Source organism: Myxine glutinosa, chromosome 1, assembly GCF_964187855.1.
Source record: "Myxine glutinosa chromosome 1, kmMyxGlut1.1, whole genome shotgun sequence".
In the NCBI taxonomy this organism is placed as follows: Eukaryota; Metazoa; Chordata; class Myxini; order Myxiniformes; family Myxinidae; genus Myxine; species Myxine glutinosa.
The window spans coordinates 100,481,038-100,496,816 of record NC_136261.1 but is presented as its reverse complement, the minus strand read 5'-3'; the positions used below and the strand labels follow the sequence as shown (position 1 = coordinate 100,496,816).

The window sequence follows — 15,779 nt, the reverse complement described above, 5'->3', positions numbered from 1 at the left end:
TTTCCTAACATTCACCTGCAACCCAAAGTGGCCAGAAATTAAAGAATCGGTTTTTGAGGGTCAGCCACCCAATGCAAGACCTGATATCATCGCCCGGGTGTTTCATATGAAGGTGGAAGCACTCCTCGCTGACATCCTCAAGCATGACATCTTGGGGCATGTGGACGCTTACGTGATGGTGAAGGAAACGCAAAAGCGTCACCTTCCCCATATACACATGCTCCTGACCGTGGTACCTCGCGACAAGCCCAGAACACCAGCAGATGTCGATCGCGTGGTCTCTGCTGAGATTCCTGACAGACTCACAAATCCGGAACTACACCGTATCGTGACATCACACATGATTCACGGCCCATGTGGGGAATGGAACATCTTGAGCCCTTGCATGGCAGACCGGAAGTGCACAAAGGACTATCCCAAAGCCCTACGACAAACGACAAGCTTCTCTGATGACTCCTATCCCCTGTACAGAAGACGGGCAGAAGCAGCACCTGGTGATCCCATCATGAAGACAATACGAGGCGGTGCTAACGTATTAGTTAACAATGCATGGGTTGTGCCTTACAATCCATATATTGTCCTCAGGTACGATGCTCACATCAACCTTGAGATCGTCTGTGCTGTCACCTGTGTCAAGTACCTGTACAAATACCTTGAAAAGGGCCCGGACCAGTGCCTGGTCAGACTGGAGCCTCATGAGAGGATGCGAGAGGCATTACGACATGATGAAGTGGCACGCTACGAACTAGGGCGTTACATCACCGCATCTGAGGGATACTGGCGCATATACGATTTCCCCATTCAACGCAAGTACCCACCAGTCGAGATGCTGGCACTCCATCTACAGGATGAGCAGGTGATCACGTTCAATGACGAAGGTGCCGTACAGAACGTGGCAGAGTCAGGACCCCCTGCAACAACCCTCACCGCCTTTTTCGAAGCCATGAATCTCCATCCACACATGCGTCATGTTCTATATCCAGATGTATTCCAACACTTCACCTACTTGAGGAAAAGGTTTCAATTGCGGAAGAGAAGGCTGAGTTTCCAGGATAACCGTAAGGCTGATACGGTTGGGCGGCTCCCCATTATTCCCGTCAACTCACATACTGCCGAGTTGTACTATCTCCGCATGCTACTGTACCGCGTGCCTGGCCCCACATGCTTTCAGGATCTCCGTCGTGTTGGTGGTAGGGTCATGGAGACCTATCTGGCAGCCTGCATTGCATATGGCATCGTTGACAATGACCAGGAGGTGGATTCTGTTATGGAAGAGGCTGCAAATATTGCATTTGGCCCTGCTGTCCGCGAAGTATTTGCCAACATGCTCATTTTCGTTCTCAGAGGCAACCACGTGCAGTTCTGGGAAAGGCACAAGTATGTGCTGTGCGAGGACTTCATGCGTGCAGCAGGTGTGAATGAACCAAATGGACGCATTGTGAGTGCAGTGCTACTAGAGCTGAGGAACAAAGTTGAGTGCCACGGCTTTTCGCTCAGTAAGACCTTTGGCCTTCCTGAGCCTGAACCAGTTCATTTCCAGTCTCGCATTCCGCGCGTCATCGAGCACGAAACAGTGCACAATATAGGAGAACTTGAGGCTCACATCGCTCAAACAGAGTGCCTTCTTAATGACGAGCAGCGCGTTGTTGTCGATAAAGTGATGCGGAGTGTGGAACACGGACATGGCTGCATGCTTGCAGTTGATGCAAGTGGTGGGACTGGGAAAACATTCACATTGTCTCATATACTCAACAAAGTGCGAGCAATGGGCAAAGTGGCTCTTGCAACTGCTGCAAGTGGTATTGCAGCTACGCTGCTGCCTAAAGGGGCCACCTTCCATAGTAGGACCAAGTGTCCTCTCATTCTCACTGATGAGTCCACTTGCAACATCAGTGAAAATGACACCACTGCAGCACTCATACGCATGACTAATCTAATGGTGGTGGATGAGGTTTCAATGATGGATCGTCGAGCATTGGAGGCAGCAGATCGAACATTCCAGTGGCTTCGGGGCTCAGAGGAACCATTTGGCGGCATTACAATGCTTTTCAGTGGTGACTGGAGGCAGATCCTTACTGTTGTGCCACACGGTAGCCGTATTGACATAGTTGGAAGGTGCTTCAAGAGCTCATACCTGTGGAGAAAAGTGCAGATACTTCGTCTCAGAGTAAACATGAGGATCATGCAGGGTGCTGGAGAACAACAGGACGAATCTGCTTTTGCAAAATTCCTGCTGGATCTGGGTGAAGGGAAGATTCCTGTCCATCCAGCAGAGGGTGAATTTGCTATTGAGCTCAGGGAACCGCTCATTCTTCCAGGTGAAAAACTTCAGGATATTGTCACTTGGGTGTACGAAGACTTGCATAACAACATTAGCAACCCCAAGTGGCTATGCGAGCGTGTTATACTATGTCCAACCAATTCCGAAGTCGATCAGGTAAATGCCTACATGACGACCATATTTCCAGGGGAGGAACATGTTTGCTGTAGCGTCGATACAGCGGAATCTGAGGGTGATCATTTGTATCCGCCTGAGTTCCTGAACACCCTCTGTCCATCTGGTATGCCGCCACATCGAATCTCTCTCAAGGTGGGTATGGTAATCATGCTGCTGCGAAACTTCGACCAGCAAAGCGGGCACTGCAATGGCTCAAGGTACATCATACTTCAGATCCTTCCAAATCTGTTGGTTGCACAATCTGTGATGGGTGTCAATTCTGGACGCACATTGCTCATTCCACGCATAACCTTGAGTCCATCTGACAACATGTTCCCGTTCACTCTGCGGCATCGGCAGTTTCCGGTACGACCCTGCTTTGCCATGACTGTGAATAAATCCCAAGGACAGTCGCTACACCATGTTGGGATCTTCTGCACACGAGACTTCTTCAGCCATGGTCAGTTCTACGTGGCGGCCAGTAGGGTTGGCAGATCCAGCAGCCTCCGCATTCTTGCCCTGGACGAGGAAACAAAGAAGAAGCGCCGTTTCCTCAGCAACGTTGTTTATGAAGAGGTGCTAACGACATAAAGGTGTGTACAATGTACATGTAGACAATTTTTATTATTATTTATTTATTGAAGAACAATTGTTTCGAAAAGAATTCATCAAAAAAAATGCACAACTTTTCTTGGCAGTCGTACACCATGTTAGGATCTCCTGGAGAAGTGCCGTTTCCTCAGCAATGTTGTTTATGAAGAGCTGCTAACGACATACAGGTGTGTACATGTGGACAATTCTTATTATTTATTTATTGATTGAAGAAACATTGTTTCGAAAATAATTCATCAAAATAAGTGCACAACTTCTTTTGGCAGTCGCTACACCATGTTGGGATCTTCTGCCCAAGAGACTTCTTCAGCCATTGTCAGTTCTACGTGGCGGCCTGTAGGGTTGGCAGATCCAGCAGCCTCCGCATTCTTGCCCAGGACGAGGAAACAAAGAAGAAGCGCCGTTTCCTCTGCAATGCTGTTTATGAAGAGGTGCTAACGACATAAAGGTGTGTACAATGTACATGTAGACAATTTTTATTATTATTTATTTATTGAAGAAAAATTGTTTCGAAACGAATTCATAAAAAAAAGTTCACAACTTCTTTTGGCAGTCGCTACACCATGTTGGGATCTTCTGCCCAAGAGACTTCTTCAGCCATTGTCAGTTCTACGTGGCGGCCTGTAGGGTTGGCAGATCCAGCAGCCTCCGCATTCTTGCCCAGGACGAGGAAACAAAGAAGAAGCGCCGTTTCCTCTGCAATGTTGTTTATGAAGAGGTGCTAACGACATAAAGGTGTGTACAATGTACATGTAGACAATTTTTATTATTCTTTGTTTGGGAGGGAGATGGGAGGGTGATGGGGCAGGGTGATGGGGCAGGGTGATGGGAGGGTGATGGCAGGGTGATGGGAGGGTGATGGCAGGGTGATGGGAGGGTGATGGCAGAGGGTGATGGCAGAGGGTGATGGCAGAGGGTGATGGTAGAGGGTGATGGTAGAGGGTGATGGTAGAGGGTGATGGTAGAGGGTGATGGCAGAGGGTGATGGCAGGGTGATGGCAGGGTGATGGCAGAGGGTGATGGCAGAGGGTGATGGCAGAGGGTGATGGCAGAGGGTGGTGGGAGGGTGATGGGAGGGTGATGGGAGGGTGATGGGGCAGGGTGATGGGGCAGGGTGATGGGAGGGTGATGGGAGGGTGATGGCAGAGGGTGATGGCAGAGGGTGATGGCAGAGGGTGATGGCAGAGGGTGATGGCAGAGGGTGATGGCAGAGGGTGATGGCAGAGGGTGATGGCAGAGGGTGATGGCAGAGGGTGATGGCAGGGTGATGGCAGAGGGTGATGGCAGAGGGTGATGGCAGAGGGTGATGGCAGAGGGTGGTGGGAGGGTGATGGGAGGGTGATGGGAGGGTGATGGGGCAGGGTGATGGGGCAGGGTGATGGGAGGGTGATGGCAGGGTGATGGGAGGGTGATGGCAGAGGGTGATGGCAGAGGGTGATGGCAGGGAATTAACATTAACGAATAAAATTTGTAATGTAATAATTTGTAATAATTTGTAGTAATATAATAATAATAACGAATTTGTAATAATTTGTAGTAATATAATAATAATAACGAATTCTGCTCTGTTTCAATTCTGTTTCAATTTGTTGATATGCTTTGCAAACCTTTTTTTTTTTAAACTATTTTAAAACTAAAACAATTCGAACATGGAATACATACTGACACTGCACTTTCAGGTCTCCTACAAATCCTACCCTGTCGCCTCACCGTGGCGTAGGAGTGGCAATGGTCAATGGCATCGAATGTCATGGCTAGCAAAGACAGGGAGGTAAACTTTATTTTAATTTGGGAAAAAATTTTTTTATTTTTTTTTGCCAAGGAACGGGCACCCACGTACGGGCACGTCCTAGTATATATAATTCACATATCCTGTGTATGTATAATGATTATAGGTAAACATCAAACAATATAACTTAAAACATTACATTTACTAGGGCATTGCCCGTACTATATCTATATCTAAAATTATATCCCCCCCCTCTATTTACATGAAATGGTTTGGTCCAAAGCGAACGGCTTGCGAGTACGGTGACAATCCCCCCCCTCTATTTACATGCAATGGTTTGGTCCAAAGCGAACGGCTTCCGGAGTTTGGTAAAGAAATCGCCATCGCGTGCACAAACGCGCAGGAAAGCGAATGAATCGCAAATTCGGTTTTATTAGTTTTAAAACATAGTTTAACGCCAACATAGTTTGCAAACGTGAAATAAATGAATACGCTCTCAAATGTGCCATCCGAGGCAGAGTGTGTCCTCCACGTTCGGCACACGCGATCGTTCGCTGCTCTCTGATTGGTTGAATCGTTTTTTGGACATAGCTCGGTAAGTAATTGTCCGATTAATATGAAACCTTGAAAAGGCACATCCTCGGGTCCCCAGCAATATACCTGGCAAGTTAAAAGTATATCGGACCCGTGGTTGTCGAGAAACAGCGGTCACAGACAAACAGACGTACAAACGTACAGACGTACAAACAGAGATTACTGGAATTATAGATAGATAATTACTTAAATGCCATTTAACTTTGTGCATGAGCATCTTAAAAAATTGATTACTTCCTTTTCTTCTTCGATCTATAACATGAATGGAAGAGCTTTACATACATTGCATACATTTCACCAACATCAGGAAGTAGCAGTGTATTTACAAGAATAGCAGCTACATTAAAAAAACAATAGATAAAATGAGAAAGTGCATACATTGGGCAGGTCCCTCATTGTGTTCAGGATTTCTTCCAGTACAGAGGACAGGGTCACCATTGGGTCTGTGCGTCGTCGGTGGACTGACTTGTTGGGTCGCTGTTGGAGGCAGGACCAGGTAAAGCACTCACACAGACCCTCCCTGGTGCAACCATTTAAATACTTGCACCCATAAAGACTCATATGATACTAGTATAAGCACCCTGAGTCTGTATGGATGACTTGTATGGCGACATAAAATCCCAAGCACACCACTTGCACTAGGCCAGAAATGTGTTTTGCATCTCAGAAGAAAACAATAATGTGGTTTGCTATTTGTGAATTTTGTTTTGGGGAAAAAGCTTCATTCTTTTGTTAAAAATAATTGTGTAAAGTTTCAAAAATCAGATTTTACGTAAACATCACGACAGTACAAAGTACAGTATATCTCCACAAAGGTGCAGAATGTGCAACAAAATGAAAACCTCCATCCAGATTATAATAAACATTATTTCCATTGGTTCACGTCTGCAATGTAAGGTTTCATGAATCGTTCAAGGTTAACGTGCAGTTTTTATTGATAAAATTTGAAAGTAAAATGAACTTATTGGAACTGAGCATATATTTTTTCCCACCAAGGTATTCATCTACTACCTGTCCAACAGGATGGTGCAGAGGAAGCACACTTTCATTTGAGTTGTCTAGTTTAGGTTTAATTCTCGACCCAACAACAAAATGTCGAATTGGTGCTTCAAAGTGATGCTGTCCCTTAGTTAGACGTTAACTGATAAAATTAGTTGGCGCAGGTTAAAGTTCCCAAGTTGTCTTTCACAAAGAAAAAGTGATTTATGTTATGTCCTGCTCCGTTCTGTGTTATAGCTCCTCCACAAACCGTGACTCGGTACACCATAAAAAAAAAAATCCTGCACAAAACAGCAACAGTCAAACGTCAGGCCTGGCCACCTGGATAAGGGAATACTTGTGTCAAACTTCCTCTTCAGGACGACACCATAAATAAAGCGTGATTGACGCAGTAGAGGTAGTAGTAGCAGTTGTAGTAGTAATAGGGAAAGAAGAAGTTGTTGAAGAAGTTGTATAATATGTTGTAGAAGTAGAGTGTGGAAGAGGTGGTAGTGCCATTGTTAGAATGGCTTCAGAGGGATGTGTTCAGGGTGCAGGAAGCTCAGTTGTAGTATATAGTAGTATTAATAGTGGTATATATTATTATTTGTATTAGTAGTAGTATATAGTCATATAAAGTATTAGTAGTAGTAGTATTACTAGTAGTAAAAGTCTATAGTGATATATAGCAGTATTAGTAGCAGTATATAGTAGTATTAGTGTAGTTAGTAGGATATAGTAATAGTAGTACATAGTAGTATATAGTAGTAATAATATATAGTAGTATTAGCCATAGTATATAATAGTAGTAGTTGTAAAGGTATAGTAGTAGTTGTAGTAGTAGTAGTAGAAGCAGCAGTAATAATAGTGGTATATAGCAGTAGTAGTTATAATAGTAGTTGTAGTAGTAGTAGGTATAGTAGTAGTTGTAGTAGTAGTAGTAGAAGCAGCAGTAATAATAGTGGTATATAGCAGTAGTAGTTATAATAGTGTAGTTATAGTAGTTGTTACAAGTTATAATGGTGTATAAGTAGTAGTAGTAGTGGTTATAAACACACGATGTTAAGTCATAACAGTGTGATAGTATATAATAGTAGTAGTAGTAGTAGTAGTAGTAGTTATAATGGTGTATAAGTAGTAGTTATAAACACATGATGTTAGGTCATAACGGTGTGGTCGCACATAGTAGTAGTAGTTATAATGTTGAATAAGTAGTAGTAGTTATAAACACATGATTTTAGGTCATAACGGTGTGGTAGTATATCGTAGTAGTAGTAGTATGAGTATATAGTAATAGTAGTTATAATGTTGTATAAGTAGTAGTAGTTATAAACAAATCATGTTAAGTCATAACGGTGTGGTAGCATATAGTAGTAGTGGTAGTTATAATGGTGTATAAGTAGTAGTAGTTATAAACACATGATGTTCGGTGGTCATAACGGTGTGGTAGTACGTGGTAGTATATCGTAGTAGTAGTAGTATGAGTATATAGTAATAGTACCTGTAATGGTGTATAAGTCGTAGTAGTTATAAACACATGATGTTAAGTCATAACGGTGTGGTAGTATATAGTAGTAGTGGTAGTTATAATGTTGTATAAGTAGTAGTAGTTATAAACACATGATGTTAAGTCATAACGGTGTGGTAGTATATAGTAGTAGTAGTTATAATGGTGTATAAGTAGTTGTAGTTATAAACACACGATGTTAAGTCATAATGGTGTAGCATCTTAGCCTCTAGACAAGTGTTCTATCTCATCCACAATAAATTAAATTTCTTCCTCTGCCCCACCTCATGACATCATCACTCCAAGAAACTCTTTCTCCACTCACCCCAATCTCTAATCCTTCCTGATTCTGCTTGGTAAAGTATAATTTAGTCAGGGATCCACAGGCTCAAAAGCTCAATAAAATGGGTTGGACCTGACATGGCATGCTATACTTTTTGTTTGTGTTTTTTCTATTAATTTGGACATTGAGGTCCGCTGAATGAGAGGTCTGCTCTGCCGGAAACCTTGCAAAAAAAATTTGTGGCCATTTTCGTATACGCAGCCTTTATTTTTTGACCGAAAAATGTGAAAGATGTTTTTTTTCTTAAAATCCTCAGTGGGTTGTGCAGGCTGTCAATAAATGCAGCCCAGATACACAGAACACATGTGTTGACAACATCAAGTTGAGAAATACACTTCCAAACCTTTCCAAATGATTTAGAATCATTTGTATGCAAAAGCGCCCCCGATTTTTTTGCATTTTTTCATTATTTTCATCTTTACTTCATTAGTGATCAACTATGCCCTGAGTTATGACATCAGCCAATGTGTCATTCTTTTCACTAAACATTATAGTCATTCCACAGTAAACATTCTGTAAATAAAACCAAAATCAATGGATCTGTGGTGATTTTATTACCCTTACACTAAAAAATCCGAGAGACATACCGTATATTGAGCATCATGGTAGTTTATGTCCATTTTATTAAACATCCTGGCCAAGGCATCTTTTTAATTTTAACAGAACCCTGTGCCCCCCCCCCAAAAAATACTTGTAACACAAGAAATACAAAACAGCAGAATGATTTTTTTTTTTAACAAAATGTACACAGGATGACAAGCCAACAAAACAATGATCGTTACGCAGCTGAATTTGGATAGATTAGTGACCAGTATGTAGAAAAAATGAAATTAAACTTTAACTGAACAAAATAATTGAACATGACAAAATAAAAAATTACTGGCAACAACGTCTGTAATATCACATGAAATTAACATTGCACTGAACAAAATAACTTATAATGTGTAATGCATGTCACTGTCTTCGAGTGTGAGTTCAATCCTTGAACATTTGCTGGGGTCCCCGGTGCAGAGACATGCGATGACACACTTCACATTGGCTCTCGCACAGGAGCATCCTCGGGCACACATGCTTTTCTTGCAGTGACAGTATTTGGTGCGTTTGAATTCTGCAGGTTTTGCCTCCTTCAGCATCATGGTTGCCACCAACTTACCATTGACAAGCTCTCTGCCAAAGTCAGTGGCAGCAGGGTAGGTTGGCTGAAACATGCGTGCTCGCTTGCATACAGCCAACTGATGCAGGGCTCGGCGAAGGTGTAATTGGAAGGCATCTTCGGTAGGTGGAAGGCAACGCATGTCTCCTTTGATGTTACCAAAGAGATGGGCTCACAGTGCATCCAAATTACCACCGAAGTCACTCCTCTCACACAGTGACACCATGTATCGCCTAGCTGCTGTCACAACATCTTCCTGAACATCCAGGCTTTCTTCAGGGTCACCGTATCTGCACAGGGGCAGAAGGTCTGCCAGGTGATCAACAGCAGTTTTGTAGGCATGCCTTTTTCTTCTTCTGTAGAGATAGCTCACTGTGTCACATCCAGTCAGTATGTAGGTGCTGAGGAGCATGGATGTAAGATCTGCAGCTTCAACATCATACTTCACTGCCAGGGCTTCGGGGATTGCATGAGCAGGTAGGTAGATATCCATCTTCTTTACCCACAGCTCCTGCAGGCCATCCAGGTGTGTGATGTAGTATATGCACATCATGATCACGTCTGTGTCAGTAGCCACCACTACAGCCCGTTTGTGGTGCAGATGTTGTACTGAGTATGTAATGTGGGCAAACATCCTGGTATCTGCCTCCTCCTGCTTCTCACAGGACAGTTCTGGAAGCTCAATCTGACAATCTGCTGACAACAGGACAGTGCGACCAAGATCACGTAAGATTCCACCAAGAATAAGTGTGCATCCTGCAGGAAGGTACTTCAGGTACTTTACTTGCAGTTCATGGAAGGTGCTGCTCCCAATATGTTGGTGACGCTGGATTAATGCCATGGCATCTACTACCATTACAACAGGCTTGTCAGACGGTGGCAGTCTGTCCACTTCCCTCCATGAGCTGCCAAGGGATGTCTTCATTGCAGCCAAGTAGTCGGCCTTGTTCCCTTTACGCATGGCATAACCTTGGTCAAGGGATGGATCTGGCTCAAACAGGGAGGCTGGGAAACTTGTCCACTCATGACTGAAGACCTCCACCTTCTCGTCTTCATCCAAGGCCTGCACAAAGTACAGGTTTCGGACAACTGCACTCTCTTCCTCGTCGACCTTCTTGGCTTTGAGTGCCATGGACAGTGACTTTTTTGGCTTTGCTGCAAATGTGGCAAGTTTTATTGGGGCTATTTTCTCACTGTCTGTTTTTCTTGCTGCAGCCAGTGCATCCAGTCCTTTTTCACGGGCACTCACCAAGTCTGCAGATGCAGCTTTGTGGCCTATTGAGAGGTTCATCAGCTCCTGTTCTTCACATGTGAATGGATTAATCATCTGGTTGTTGATGACATCTGTTATTTTCCTAACACTTTCAGCCTCCATTGTGCCTTTGCTGTTGGAGTCCTCATGGTGTTTGGTGTCATCCATATCCAGGTGTGCCATAGCCTTTGGCACACCTTCTTCGATTTGGCACACCACACCAGATGTCTTCGATTCCAGTGGCCTGCATCAAATGCCCAATTGCTCCCAGGAAATTTTGAGCAATATGGAAGCCACCCATGCGCAAGATAAGTTTGGCATACTTCTGGGGGTTCTTCTTTTGCAGACCCAGAACCACTTCATAGATTGCTTGGTCGCATGTGATGATGGTGAACTCTTGGCCTTGTTTTCTTGACACATCCATGCAGTACTGAACTGACTGTTCAACCACATCTGGGTCCGTTGGCCACAATTTTTTTGAGCAAGATGAAAATAATGAAAAAATGCAAAAAAATCGGGGGTGCTTTTGCATAAAAATGATTCTAAATCATTTGGAAAGGTTTTGTAAGTGTATTTCTCAACTTGATGTTGTCAACACATGCGTTCTGTGTATCTGGGCTGCATTTATTGACAGCCTACACAACCCACTCAGGATTTTAAGAAAAAAAACATCTTTCACATTTTTCGGTCAAAAAATAAAGGCTGCATATACAAAAATGGCCACAAATTTTTTTCGCAAGGTTTCCGGCAGAGCAGACCTCTCATTCAGCGGACCTTAATGTCCAAATTAATAGAAAAAACACAAACAAAAAGTATAGCATGCCTTGGCAGGTTCTCTCAAATTTTGGTGACTGGATCCCTGACTAATTGGACTTGGGCTCAAATATTCCAACGTCCTTCTTATGCCATGAACAGATAGGGGGCTCTTAGTGAAATATAGTCCCCCTATAGCGGAATCAATGATGCTATCTGTCAACACTCTCATTTTCCTCTTCCCAAGTAATTCTTAATGTTGTTTTTGAACATTTTAAGCTGCGTAGTGCAGATCAAAAAAATTTTTTTCAACCAACACAGATTTCCTACTCGAAAAACATTTAATCTAACAAGTGTGAGTATTCTCAGAGCATGATTATGTTTACACCACATGATGACATCATGATCGTGCACACAGATGCAGCTTTGACATCACTGCCAATCTATTGCGAGGAGTATTTCAGTTGCAAAAGTGGAAAAATAATCGTACTATCAAGACAATATTAGGGAATGTTAGAATTGAGAGACATGTCTTCTTGACCTTTTTTCAAGGACAAAATTGAAAATGTTGCATTAATTTTACCAAAGTATGCTGTGATAAAAAAAAAAAAAAAAAAAGTATTGAATTTATGTGTGTACTGTATATGAAAACGTGCACACCTTCACATATATCAATGAATCACCTTTAAATTCCACATTTTAGCACAAATGCAATGGCAAGGTTGCTCAAAATCAAGATAGTTACATTCAGGTAGTCACAATGGATGCTCGTCCCAGTTCTCCGTTTCTTTTTCTGTGGGGCCTGCTGCCTGGGAAACTTCAGCACCAAGGATTTCCTCCTCACCTCATCAGCACTGCACAACACATGACCTGGCTCAGCACACCACTCTTCCTGTTTGACTAAAGCAACACAATCACATCTAAACTTGCTCTCCGTTTGCTTGTATGCATCCATACAGCCTTCGAAGGCCAGGATAATACTTACAGCAGAAACAACAAGAAGACCAAGAAAGAGCAATCAGAGATTTCAGATTCTCGCCAAGACGTGTTTTCAGTGGTTGTTAAGATTTTTGTGTTAAAACAAATATGGCGGCCGAACCACGTGACTGATGGACGTCATCATTAATTTTTTTTCTCCACCAATGTATCTCTAAATGATGCTCAAGAAATTTCATCTTGATCGGATGAAATTTTGTACTTGTCGAGTTATGACGTCATAATGGAGGCACCTATGACATCATCATTAACATATGTTAAACCCCATGGAGAGTTATTTACAGTGAACCACGTTTCAATTTTTTCTATGCAGCACTTTCTGAGATATAGAGGTGCAAAGTGTTTCAGTTTTTCCAAGATGGCGTCCATACCACGTGACCTATGATGTCATAAATATCATTAATAAAACCAAAACCACTATACAGGAGGAGGCACCTATGGTGAAAATTTCCTATCAATCGGACCAACGGCTGCAGAGAAAATTACATTTATTCTGTGCAGACAAACAGACAGACAGACAGACAAAAAAAAAACAGACAGACAAACAAATGGACTCAAATGCAATACCCTCTCCTCTGAAAAAGGTAAAAAGACATAAAATGTCATTGCTCCCACCATGGTTTTAGTAAATTTGCTGTACGGAGTTCAAGGCTATCAGTCGGCCATCTTTGGTCGGATGACAAAACAAAATATTCTGCATATGTATACTCATGTATTGTCTTGGTGCCAAGTTTGAAGAAAATCGGTCCATGCATGTCCGAGAAAAGGATGGGGACACGTTTAAATCACAAAATGGGTGCCAGTCGGCCATATTGGATCTGATCTTGAACAAAAATGACGTGCATATGTAAACCAACATTCATTATGTGTGTGCCAAGTTTAAACAAGATCCGTAAATGCATTTCCAAGAAATGGTTGAGGATGTGTTCAATATAGGGTTTTATTTACAACTAAAATGGCCGCCAGTCTACCAGTCGGCCATCTTTGATCATATCTCAAAATAAAGTGAGGTGCAAGTGTATGCCATCATGCACTGTGCTTGTGCCAAGTTTGAACAAAATCGGACCGTGCATTTTCCAAAAATGATTGGAAATGCGTTACAAAATAGCCACCAGTCAGATATTTTGGATCTGATCTCGAAAAGGAATGATGTGCATATGTAAGCCATCATTCATTATCTGTTTGAAAAGTTTTAACAACATCGGTAAATGCAGATCCAATGGCATTTGATGGCATCGTGAAACAAAATGATGTGCATATATGTATACTGTCATGCCAAGTATGAACAAAATCGGTCAATACATGTCCGAGATATGGTTGCGGACGAGACCAAATCCATAAGCCCCCATTTTGGATTAAGTCCAACAGGGGCTAATAAAGGAGGGAAAACTCGAATTATGTATATCGTGAACAGCAGGATACCCGTTTTCAATGGGTTATTTTATAATCCAGCATTATTTCAAATGCTAGCAATAGGCAATACATGTTACATTTTTAGTAGGCTTCAATTTAAAATGAAGTGTCGGGGATGACCCATCTCCCTTTGGATTTTATTTAGTTTTCAAAAAGATTCTCCTTTAACACCTCATACATGGGACCTGGTGATAGCATGTTATGGAGTTATGGTTAAAAACAATGAAAGTTGTTTAAAACTTGGGTAAAGGTGCCCCTCCTCCCCCACAACCTCGCCGCAATAAAATGAGAGATTCCTTTAAGGAGCCAAAAAATGGGATAAGGAATCCAAATAAGCCGAATGGTCCAAATAACCACTTCCTGCATAGACCTCGTAAGCCGCATCTTTTCTTCTGGCGTGGATTTATAAACAAATCTCATCTCAATCAAAAGAAGGATTAAAAAGTTGGAACTCAGTACACCTATTAAAACACAGCATATTACAATGATTGCAAACATCAAAGCATCATTAAAAAAAAAAATCTCAAGTCAATGCCACAACTCACCTTTCCAGCAACTGTTTTCCCAGAACAATCTTAGTCCCCTCCACTTTGATGAGTTCTTCACTATCAGGAATGACCGTTTTCTCCAGCTCTTCTTCCTGTTCTTCTGTCATGGCGACGGGGTTGGTGGGTGGTGCATTGGTTTGATGGTAGAGCGGACAGCATTTGTTGGTCCTCATATGCCCGACAGCACCACATGCACCGCACTTCAACTGCAAGGGTGCAGCAAACACAGAGCAGAGAGCCCATTAAAAAAAAAGTTTTAATGCAGATGGAAAGAAGGGCAAATGTACATACACACACGTGTGCCCACAAACATACACAACACTTCCCTTCCAAGAAAATGCTTCATTTTTATCACTTAATTCAACCTTAAGATCTGGTTTTTCCTTGGCCTTTTTTGGTTTCCGCTCAGCAGGTCCTTTGAGCTTCTCCCTTTCTTGATTCCTTTTGAGTCTACGAAGCTGCTCTTGCAGACGTCGTCGCTCTCTTCTCATTTCTTCTCGATGCCTCTCATCAAACAGTGCAAAGCGCTTACTTCAGGGCATAACATAAGAAAATAATGGTGGCATCAGTTGTGATAACATTGAATAGAAAAATGATTACATAAAGGAAAAGATCTACATTAGGGTGTTGATAGAGCAACACAGAACAACATTAACATACTGGTCTTCCTGATTTGGTATTTCCATTTGAGTATATTGCTCGTGATCCCTTATCAACACGTAGAAGTACACTGTTGCTCTTAATGTTATTTTATATGTTAAATATATGTTCTTTTATATGTCAACTCTGTGTTTGCCTCAAAATCTTGTCCTGAACCCATCTCTCTCTGTACTCACCTTTCCCAGTCGACCCCAGCTGCCCCAGGACTCTGTGTCCTTCTCTCCTGACAAGGTGGATACGTTTTTGTCAAACCTCGACTCTGATTCTGCAACTGGACCAGACGGCATCAACCCACGGGTCCTAAAATCCTGCTCTGCCGCTCTATCTCACCCTCTCTCTGTTCTTTTCACCCTCTCTTTTGCTCAAGGTCATCTGCCATCAGCTTGGAAATCAGCAAACATCACTGCTTTACACAAAAGAGGTGCAAAAACAGATCCTTGCACTACAGACCAATCAGCTTGCTCCCAATAATCAGCAAGGTCATGGATTCCATCATTGCTTCCGACATCAAATCCTTCCTCTTCTCCAATGGCTTGATCTCGGATCATCAATTTGCATTCAGACCAGGTCACTCTACTCTGGACATGTTGCTTCTGCTGTCTCAACAATGGACGGAGGTCCTTAATGCCAAACAGGAAATCAGAGCTGTCTCCCTTGACATATCACATGCCGTCGATACGGTCTGGCACCTAGCTCTGCTCACCAAACTCTCCTCCTATGGTATCCATGGAAATCTCCACGCATGGCTTGCGGACTTCCTCTCTGGTCGTAGTCAACGTGTGGCCCTGAATGGATTCCTCTCAT

The 15,779-nt window shown here is 42.7% G+C and overlaps 1 protein-coding gene across 5 annotated transcripts in view; it reads right to left on the bottom strand.

The window, feature by feature from the left end:
* Window positions 1–15,779, bottom strand: part of LOC137426812 (transcription initiation factor TFIID subunit 1) — a 150,174-nt gene that overhangs the window by 37,376 nt on the left and 97,019 nt on the right. For all 5 annotated transcript variants that reach the window (XM_068115752.2, XM_068115736.2, XM_078775141.1 and 2 more), the window contains 4 exons: window positions 14,681–14,846; window positions 14,313–14,521; window positions 12,104–12,212; window positions 5,751–5,849 (listed from right to left, as the gene is read on the bottom strand). In XM_068115752.2, the coding sequence (XP_067971853.2) occupies window positions 5,751–5,849; window positions 12,104–12,212; window positions 14,313–14,521; window positions 14,681–14,846 (583 nt within the window). The remainder of the gene's footprint in view (window positions 1–5,750; window positions 5,850–12,103; window positions 12,213–14,312; window positions 14,522–14,680; window positions 14,847–15,779) is intronic.